The 10,776-nt window shown below is 45.1% G+C and overlaps 1 protein-coding gene across 1 annotated transcript in view; it reads right to left on the reverse strand.

Annotated features, from left to right (window-relative positions):
* LOC147428056 (putative RNA methyltransferase At5g10620) overlaps positions 1–4,352 on the reverse strand; it is a 39,830-nt gene extending 35,478 nt beyond the window's left edge. Inside the window, exons 1-3 of the mRNA XM_086497089.1 lie at positions 4,093–4,352; positions 3,708–3,850; positions 3,555–3,621 (exon numbers count right to left, since the gene is read on the reverse strand). Of these exons, the coding sequence (XP_086353215.1) occupies positions 3,555–3,621; positions 3,708–3,850; positions 4,093–4,305 (423 nt within the window). The 5' untranslated portion in view covers positions 4,306–4,352. The remainder of the gene's footprint in view (positions 1–3,554; positions 3,622–3,707; positions 3,851–4,092) is intronic.
* Between the last annotated feature and the right edge of the window lie 6,424 nt (positions 4,353–10,776).

Here is a 10,776-nt window from a genome sequence, read left to right on the forward strand (position 1 = left end):
GGTGTCCTACGAAATCTTTGCAGTCTATTACTCCATATGAAGCATGGCATGATAGAAAGCCTTCTATTGAGCACATGCGTGTTTTTGGTTGTTTGGCATATGCTTTGGTGCCACAAACACGGCGCAAAAAATTGGATGATAAGGCTATCAAATGTAATTTTGTTGGTTATAGTATTGAAAGGAAAGGTTACAGGTTGTATCATCCCCAAACAAAGTGTATACTGATTTCACAGGAGGATGTATTTGTGGAAGATTCTGTTCAACCCTTGCTGTCATGTACTAGAGACAATAATGTAAGCTCACAGGACATTTATGACACTTTGTTGCCTCTTTTCAAAGGTGGAAGTTCGAATGTGAATTCCAATGAGGCAAATGCACAATCTAAGGGGGTTTCTGAAAATGTTACAGATCAACCTATTACTAATGCAGATGTACATGATGTACTTGATGAGGAAAGGGCTGTAAATGAGCAGGCTAGAGGTATGCCAAAATGGCTGGTGCATACATTGCGTGACAGAAAATTGGATGCACCTTTATTTAGTCGTACTCGTTCAGGCTCTCGCCATGCATATTATGCATCAGTTTGTTATGCTTTGGTTGTGTCTAGCCTACATGATGTTGAGGAACCTCTGTCTTTTGATGAAGCACAGAATTCAGACAATTGGATGGCTGCCATGCAATCAGAATATGATGCACTTATAGAAAATGACACATGGACTTTATGTGATTTGCCTCCTAGCAAAAAGGCCATTAGTACAAAGTGGGTTTACAAGTTGAAACGCAAGCCGGATGGTGTGATTGATCGCTATAAGGCTCGACTTGTTGCAAAGGGTTATGAACAGCAAAAAGGCTTAGATTATGAAGAGCCTTTTGCTCCCACTTGTCGTATGACAACTGTGCGTTTTCTATGTGCATTGGCAGCTCATTTTGGTTGGGATGTACATCAATCAGATATTGTTACTGCTTTCAATGGTGACATATTTAAGGAAGTTTATGTAACGCAGTCTCGTGGTTTTGTCAAGAAAGGACAAGAGGATAAGGTGTGCAAATGTAACAAAGCTTTGTATGGGGTTGAAGCAATCTCCTCGTGCTTGGTATGAGAAGGCTGACACTCATTTGGTCAAATGAGGCTTTCGCAACAGTCCAACAGAAAGCACAATGTATGTCAAGCATGAGGGCGATGTACTTCTCATTGTGGTTCTTTATGTAGATGACTTGTTGATCACTGGACCAAATGAGACACATATTGCTGAATTTAAGGCTGATTTGAATGCTACTTTCAAGATGAAAGATTTGGGGCTGTTGCATCATTACTTGGGTATACAATTTAAGTAGTGTGATGGTGGTATTGCCTTGTGTCAGAAAAGTTACATAGAGATTGCTTAGTAAGTTTGGACTTGAGGATTTCAAACCTATTGCCACTCCCATGGAAACAGGCTTGAAATTGCGTCTTCATGATGCTGATGATCCTGCAGATGTCACTCTTTACCAAACTGCTGTCAGATTCCTCATTTTGGTATGCAACACGAGGCCGAATATTCAATTTGCAGTCTCACAGGTCAACAGATTTATGCATATCCCAGGGTCTAAGCATTGGCACGCTTTCAAGAGGATTTTCCGCTACTAATTGAGTGGCACTTTACATCTTGGCTTGTTTTATCCCAAAGGGGGATCATTGCCGCCAGACTTACATGCTTTTTCGGACTCAAATTGGGCTGGTTGTTTTGACACGCGAGTGTCAACAAGTGGTTTTTGTTTCATGCTTGGCAGTTCATGTATATCATGGTTGAACAAGAAGCAACCTACTGTGGCGACTTCTAGTTGTTAGACCGAGTACAGGGCACTCTTCACAGCTATGGTTGAGTGTGTATGGCTCACACCTTATGGCTGATTTGGGTGTTGGACAGGACACTACCAACACTATCTACACTGACAGTCAGAGCACGTTGGAAGTTGCGAGGAACCCAGTTTTTCATGCTCGCACAAAGCACATTGAGGTGCATTACCACTATGTCAAGGAGAGGCTCTCAGCAGGAGAAATAGCTTGGCTTATGTGCCAACACAGGACAACCTTGCAGATCTTTTCACAAAGGCATTGTCTCGTGAGAAGCTCGAGTTTTCCGCAAAGCTTTGGGCTTACTCCCCTTTGTGGATTGATCATGTCCTCACGACATGACACTTCCCTTTACTAATGTGCCTGCTCTCGTTCACCGCATCACTCTAAGGGACATTTGTTACCATATACATGTGGTGTGATGAGTGTGAACACACTTAGGATCGCCAGGGCATTTTTTCCTTGTTTAGGAGGTTTTTTCCCCTGCATTGTATATTATATGACCATTCGTTCTAGGGCTATCAATCTTTCCATTGCACACTAAGTAATACACTCTCTGATGTGTGCCTTGAGCTTCCTTCATCTTCTCCAAGCAGTGTGTGTTTTCCTGCAACCCTAATTCCAACAAAGCTGCATCTGCATATTCAATCATATATAGACACAAAAGAATTTTATATCATGCCATTGGAAGGGTGTGATGCGCTACTTGGAATTCCGTGGATGTTCAGAGTGCATGGCGTGCTGGATGCCTTCGGCAAGACGATCACCCCTCAACATAGAGGCAAAACTCATGTTTTGGATGTAAAGATCAAGGGGAGTCTGTCCCTATTGAATCTGCTTGGGCTATCACTTCTGTAATAAAGAATCATCTTTCTATGTACTTGATCTTTGCACGTGATGTCTCAGATAATTGTCAGTCAAATTTATTTGTGTTAGATAAAGAAAGGTCAGCATTTTTGCGAGAGTTTAGTGACTGTTTTTCTCATTCATTACCATCGCAATTGCCGCCAGAGAGACTTGAGGACCATCGGATAGATTTGGTGCCAGGGTGTAGCCCACCAAATAGACCTCCCTATAGGGTTAGCGCGGCGCAGCAAAAAGAGATTGGGCCAGGTTGAGGAGTTATTAGAGAAGGGGTTGATCCAACCTAGTTCTTCACCCTTTTGCTCCCCGATGCTCCTAGTACAGAAAAAGGATGGCTCATGGCGCATGTGTATTGCTCAATGCAAGTTCGAGAGTCTGAGTACCACACACTACTAGAATGCTCAGCTTTTGGTCACATCCGAACTTGCTTCTCACATTTTCAGCCATAACTTAGACCTACACACTTTCCTCTCCCAACCATAGTGTGGCTCTCCATTGCGACTCTCATCACCACAATTTTGGAGCATCGAGAGTCACTCATCAACCATACACATACTACATCACATGTAACTTTGGTCCCATAGGTCATATTTGACCTCCAAGGATGATAATAAAATCTATCTCTCTCTCTCTCTCTCTCTCTCTCTCTCTCTCTCTCTCTCTCTCTCTCTCTCTCTCTCTCTCTCTCTCTCTCTCTCTCTCTCTCTCTCTCTTGTGTCTTCTGCTAACAATAACCTATTATGGCATCTTAAAGTGCAAACATGCCCACCACTACCATATATAATTTGATTCACCATTTTCAAATTATACGTTAACTTTAACTGACATCAATGATAGCATAAGCTGAAAAGATTACACAATCTTTGGGTGAAATGCTCCGTAAAACTCTAGCGCCTTCTCCTTCTACCTGAGCAATCACATCACTTTACCAATGCTTCATCTTTAAAGAGTTTATGCATCAGAAAAGCCACTGTAGCAACATGTAGATTACGGGTACAGTAAAGGATACCTTGTGCGTAAAGGATTAGACTGAATTTGCACATCCTCCACTTTGCAATATCTCCTCAACTTAACAAGGTAAGACTGGATTACAGTGTCCACACCATCTTTACGGTTTTTCCCAACGGAGATGATGCGGATAGGTACAGGTCTCTGCAATAACATATTGACAACCAGAAGTTGAACATATACTGTTTGCTACAAGCAAAACTGCCACACATCAGAGTGCTCAAATGCATTTTGTCAAACAGGTGATTCTTTAGATACAAAATGCTTTTTGTGTCAGCACGGGTGCTTGACTACTCCCATGCTCTCCATGCTAGCATCCTGAAACAACGCGAGAGAATCTCTGCACGCAGTCCAAATTTTACAACAAGGCATAGAGAGAAATGTACCACGGAGCGAGCTTGGATGGAGGCCTCGAACGTCTTGCCAAGAGAGCGCTGGAAGCAGGAGCTGGCAAAAGGAAGTTGATGCTCGCCATAGAAGAACGGCTTGGTGTTCGTTGGGCAAGGTTGTGGTGCTGAGGATGATGCGTAGGGCAGTGAAACCATGGCTGCATGTGCAAGATTCTGCGTAAGAACCACTGTATCACCTGCTACGGCCATTACGTGTCAATTTCTTGGAACTAGTCCTGTTTGGTGGCCTTCGCTGAAGAAATTGGTTAATGCGGTTTAGTGTTGCAAGTGAGAGATAAATGTGTTTCCATATAGTAGATTCACAGGCACATTCACATCAACCACCTAGGAATAAAGTAAACATGTACAAAGTGTATTGAGTACTGTAATACATAAGTTGAATTGCTGAAGTATGAGAAAAGAAGTCCGTTGTCATGCCAATTTGCGGACACGTGATGAAAAACGGGAATCTACAGGCAACTTCAAGTTTTGCCAAACTTGTGAGTCATGCCAGGGTCTGATATGACAATAGGATGATTGAAATGTACTCAAAATGTGGGTTCCGGGGCCTAAAAATGGAGTTGTTGCCTGCAAGCCCAGCTGCGATGATGCTACCAAAAAGTGGTTTTACAGGCTAAATTTGTAGTATTTGACGTGCTCTCCATGCTTATCTTTACGGCTCGTCAATTGGAGCTACAGTAAGGAAGTTATGGCAGTTTGAAGTCGAGATGGTTTGCAGATCCGTACCGGGTTGGGCAGCCGCTGATGAAGGGTCGAAGTTGATAGGAATGCATGGACCTGAAGTGCTCACTTTGTGGAGCGCGTCTATTTTCAGATCGGCAATCGGAGTTTTGGCTACCAAGATATTGGCAGTTTAAGTTTTCCCGGGACCAGTTTCGTACCAGTTTGGTCGCCTCGATGAGTGTGCCAATTGGGATTTTTTGGCTTTTGACCAGGTTCTGGAATGCAGTGCACGTAATAGGGCAATAAGCGGTCAAGGAGCATCTTGTCCGGAATGCCATCTCTTGCAATGTATTGATAGCTGGATAAACAGGCGTACTTGTGCTCAACACAATGGTGGTCAAGATGTATGCCAAATGTGTTGTGATTTGGTGATGCTCAGTCGGGAATAGTTGTGCTTAGCAGTGCTTTGATCGTTGTGTTTGCCAAACGTATTGCCCCTACGGAAGCACATGAAGTTTTTGATGAGCTTTGAGTTTGACAATGTCGTCTCTTAGAGTGCAGTGTGAGGTTATGCCTATTATGGCTATAGCTCTACAATTGCTCTCTAAGTGTCACTATATACTCTTACTAACACTAAAATCGATCCTAACTACACTCGTTTCCCTTGGTTTACACCTCGGCTGCTTCTCCGTCTACAGTCAGAAGCCCGACGCTTTCCCGGTCGACCTTGGAGAGACGCGCACTCCGATGAATTTGGTGAACACGACGCGAATTTGACCGGGGTAGATGGAGCTAGCCATGTCGACAAGCCAAGAGGAAGAGATGCAGCAAATTATGGGGTTAATGGCTACTATTTTGTAACAGCAATATGCAAGTCAAGTACAGAATATGAACCAACATTTGGGTACCAATTTCAAAATTGAGAATCGAGAATTGCAGCAGTCTGCAAAAAGTGAATTGGGTGGATTTCAAGAGCAGGATAACACAAAAAAGAATCAAGTATGGGAGCGAGTAATGGAAAATAGGGAATCTGAAGCGTCAGATAACTGGAAGTGAGAGATGCTGCAGCAATTGGCCCTTGAAAATGCCAAACGCTCAGTTTTCTATCAGCGGGGGATTTTTGATGGTTATGATCTAGTAGGATACTTGGAGTGCTATGACAAGGAGTTGGAGCTACATGGAGTGCCAAAAGAGAATAAGATTCTAAAATTCGATAGGTTTGTGATCCCAGATTTTATTGAGAGAGTCCAAGAGCTTCGGCAACAAAATCTACATACTTGGAGCAAGTTTAAAGTTGTTGTCATCCGAGAACGATGGGATCCAAGCATGTATGAAGATGATGAGGATTGTATTATTTTGCATATCTGTGCAGAGGTTTGCAAGCAGATTAGGGCTAAGCTGGAAATTGCTATTGATGAATGCTTGCTTGAGGATGATAGGCTATTACAGGATAAAGATGATGAAGAGGTTCTCCAAGTTGTCTATGCAAAGCTTGGAATTGCAGATTCCATGTTAATGGCTGAAGTTGAAGATTTACAGGGTCGAGAAAAGCATGAGGATTCAGAGGGTCTGTACACACATGAGGGTTCACTGGGTGTGGATGTACATGAGCATCTATAGGACTTATGTATATCACATTTACAGGGTTTGGATACACCAGATTTTGAGGGCTTGGATGAGCAAGGGTATGTGCTTGAAGATCCACATGGTGATGATTTAGAGGGGGTGCAGACTCCTTCTTTATCAAGATTTTGTGACACAGTGCTCACATTATGGCAGAATGTTGATGATGCTTATTCAGAGGGCCGGGGTGCACAAAGAAGTGCAATCTCTTGGTGTTGCATATGATTGGTTGCATTGTGCCGATGATATGGACAGGACAGTAGATGCAATTTTCAATGTGCATGCTGAGCTTTGTGCTACAGAAGTTCAAAGATATTTGGGTGAGGGGGAGAAACTTGATGAGCAGCCTATAGCAGATGTATTGGATGAAGCTTGGGAAGGCTTCTCAATTACAAATGCAAAGGGTACCGAGCAGTTTGGTTTCATGCATAAGCACGTTTATGATGTGGTTGATGATGACCTTATGCAGTTGTTGGATGATTCTCTATTGGATTTTGGACCTATACAAACTAGGGGAATGTTTTCTGATGCATCTAGGGAGTCCGATGAACAAGATTTTTCCAAAGACTTGATGTATCCAAATACGCATGATCGGAATTTCGATGCTAGAGGGGGTGAAGGTGAATTACCAATCCTCCTACCCGTGATTGATGATCAACAATTGGATGAGCCAGTTGCACAAGGGATATGGAAGTATCTAGTGATGTCTGTTGTTGTATGGGATTTTCTATTACCCTATGATGTAGGGGATGTTGAGCTAGCTTTTGATCCAAGAGGAAACAATTATATGCATTGTCAGGGGAAATTGATTGATATGCCATTTGATCTGGCTGGACATGGATATGTGCATGATTTGGGGCGGTTGACTTATATGCCATATGATCCAGGCGGTTTTTTATGATGGTTTATGGGTTAATTCTTGTTTATACTCTATTCCTGAGAAATTTTTGTGTTTCCCTATGATCCTGGAGGAGGGAATATTCAAATAAGGCCACAGGTTGGAAAATTTTTCAAAGCATGCTCACAGTGGGGCAATGCTTATATGTTTATAGGTTTTTGGTTCAAAGTTGGAATAATGATTGGCACATACGGGAGGATGTGGAGAGGAGGTGGATGTAGTGCCGCTTTGTGAGCACATGATGAAAAATGGGAATCTGCAGGCAACTTCAAGTTTTGCCGAACTTGTGATTTATGCTAGGGTCTGATATGACAATAGGATGATTGAAATGTACTCAAAATGTGGGCTTTGGTGCCTAGAAATGGAGTTGTTGCCTGCAAGCCTAGCTGCAGTGATGCTGCCAGAAAGTGGTTTTATAGGCTAAATTTGTATTGTTTGACGTTCTCTCCATGCTTGTCTTTACGGCTCGTCAATTGGAGCTACGGTAAGGAAGTTATGGCAGTTTAAAGTCGAGATGGTTTATAGATCCGTACCGGATTGGGCAGCTACTGATGAAGGGTCGAAGTTGATATGAATGCATGGGCTTGAAGTGCTCATTTTGTGGAGCGCGTCGATATTTTCATATCGGCAATCGGAGTTTTGGCTACCAAGTTATTGGCAGTTTAAGTTATCATGGGGGCCAGAATCCGTACCAGTTTGGTCGCCTCAGTGAGTGTTTGTCCGGAATGCCATCTCTGCAGTGTGTTGATAGCTGGATAAATAGGCGGTACTTGTGCTCAGCACAATGGTGGTCAGAATGTATGCCAAATGTGTTGTGATTTGGCGATGCTCGGTTGGGAATAGTTGTTCTTAGCAATGCTTTGGCCGAGAGATATGCTAAATGTGTTGTGCCTAGCAGTGCTTTGATCGATGTGTTTGCCAAATGTAGTGCCCGTACGGAAGCACGTGAAGTTTTTGATGATCTTTGAGTTCGACAATGCTGTCTCTTGGAGCGCAGTGCGAGGTTATGCCCATTATGGCTATGGCTCAAGCAGATACGAGAATCAAAGGCCTATCTCAAAATAAAATCACCTATTCTTGCAGCTTAAGGACATGTGGCACTATCCTTGCAAGACGTGGATATGAACAACAAAATTTGCGATGATATTGTCATTCGAGGCTGCTATGAAAGGATGTCGTGCAAGGCAATGCCTTGGTTAACGTATATGCTAAGTGTGGTGCCCATTGGGAGGTGTATTGGACACCCATAACCACCAAGAGCCCAAGGAAGGGCCGCCCGCCAAATGGCCACTCAAAGGGGGTCCAGGGGTGAACACAACTATGGATGGGGAGAAAAAAAAATGAGGGAGAACATGGCAAGGGCATCACAAGCAGCGATAGAAGAGACAAAGGAGCTCGCGCTGGCTGTTGTAGTGCTCGAACGTGCATGGCCATGAAGCCAGAAGTGACGAGCTCGGCGAGGCGTCCCTATTTGGTATCAATCCCGGCGAAAGTTGTGTTGTTTGAAATTTGCCCTGCCACATCATCACCCCTGTTCCCACAACGACGGCACTGTCGTTTATTAAAATAGGGGAAGGGGGGGTGCTTTATATGGTAAGAAGGGGTATTGCATGAAAACATGCAGGAAGAGAAAAGAAAAAAAATGAGGAGGAAGCAAGGAAGAAGGGTAGGGTATTGCAGAAGAGAGCAACGGGAAGGGAAAATGGTGAGCAAGAAGGAGGTCGAGGGCTTGAAGGAGAGGAGACTCGAGGGCATGCAATAGGGCAACGAGGGGGGGGGAGCAAACGTGAGGGAAGGGCTTTCTTCTTCTTCTTCTTCTTCTCTCTCTCTCTCTCTCTCTCTCTCTCTCTCTCTCTCTCTCTCTCTCTCTCTCTCTCTCTCTCTCTCTCTCTCTCTCTCTCTCTCTCTCTCTCTCTCTCTCTCTCTCTCTCTCTCTCTCTCTCTCTCTCTCTGGAATTGAAGCAACAAAGGAGAAAAGAATGTGAAGGAGAGAAGAACAAGGGGGGAATGAATCTCTGGAGGTTTAGAAGCTCTCTCTCACTTTTGGTTGGGGCTATGTTGGATTTTCTCTCTCTCTCTCTCTCTCTCTCTCTCTCTTTCTCTGCAGACGGTATTGAAGGACAAGAAGCGGGGACCTTGTTTAGTTTTAGCCCAAAATGAAATAACTGAAGAGGGACAGACTGCTGAACGACTTGCTATTGCCTATGCGCCCCCCCCTTCGCTTGTTGTCTTCGCCCCCCCCCCCCCCCCCCCCCCCCCCCCCCTCCTTTTCGCTGATGCCTTCGCGCCACCTCCCCTACTGCACATGGAATGTTGCTGCCGCACGCTTCTCGCTGCTTGTAGCCACTGCCCCCCCCCCCCGCCACCCATTTCACTTTCAACCTTTTTCTCTCCCCGAAGGTGTTCTTTTGACTAGCTCACACAGTGCTGGATTTCCAGGCAGTGCTCGTCGGGGTTTGTTGCAGAGGAACTACTCTTTCCGACTCTTCTCCATTTCTTCTCTGCTACAACAGCAGACACAGATGGAGGTTCCAGCTCCGCCACAGAGGGACTCGTCCGAAGCCCCCTCGCTCGACCCCGCTAAGCCCACCATTCGACTTGCTCTTTCACCGACAAAGCAAGCGAGCCTAGCCGCAGAGGTAGAGTGCTTGCAAGCGACTTCTGTCATCTACAAGATTCTCGACACTCGACCCAGTAGAGGAGAACTGCGTGACCTTCTCCAAGCCCGCCTTCTCGCAGAGGTGGGCAAGATATTGGACATACAAATACTTGGACGAGGCTACTATCAGATCGAGTTTGAGACCTCTGAGACGGCGTCCAAGGTCATCGCCATGAGTCCATTGATCATCCGAGCAGCTCGAGCCCACTTTCGACAGTGGAGACATGGTTTTGAACCTGCTTCGGATGTTCTGGTAGAGGAGGCAGACATCCCCATCTTCATCTATTTTCCTGGTTTGCAGAGGGAGTACCTACCACTTTTGTCCACGATAGGCTCAGCGATTGGGACTGTCCTAGAGATACCTCGCACGGCAGCATCAGTAGCTGCCAAGGCGGCTGGCATTCCCTCAGTTTGCATTCTGGTTAGGGACACTCGCATGCTCTCAAAGGTCATTCTTTTGCCTCGAATGAGTGAGGGTTGGTTTAGACAGAGCGTGGAGTATTCGGGCCTCCCGAACCAGTGCTTCATTTCTCGATAGATGGGCCATCTTGCGAAGGCCTATCCACGGAGGAGGCCTCGACCTACACCACAGACTCAGCCCCAGCCTGCAAGGGCTGGCCAGCAGCCACCACAGACAGAGACACAACGCATGCATGCAAAGCCACCCTCTAAGCCTGGGGCTCTAGCGGAGGAGGGATGGTAGCAGGAACGTGGTCGACGACGACATGGGCCACATCGACAGCCTGGCACTCAGAGTGGTCCTCAAGCGCCTGCCCAAAGAGCTGGAAGTATTTCACCGGGGTTTTTTTTTGTTAAT

The sequence above is a fragment of the Adiantum capillus-veneris genome, chromosome 23 (assembly GCF_014529385.1).
Source record: "Adiantum capillus-veneris isolate H3 chromosome 23, ASM1452938v2, whole genome shotgun sequence".
Taxonomy (NCBI): Eukaryota; Viridiplantae; Streptophyta; class Polypodiopsida; order Polypodiales; family Pteridaceae; genus Adiantum; species Adiantum capillus-veneris.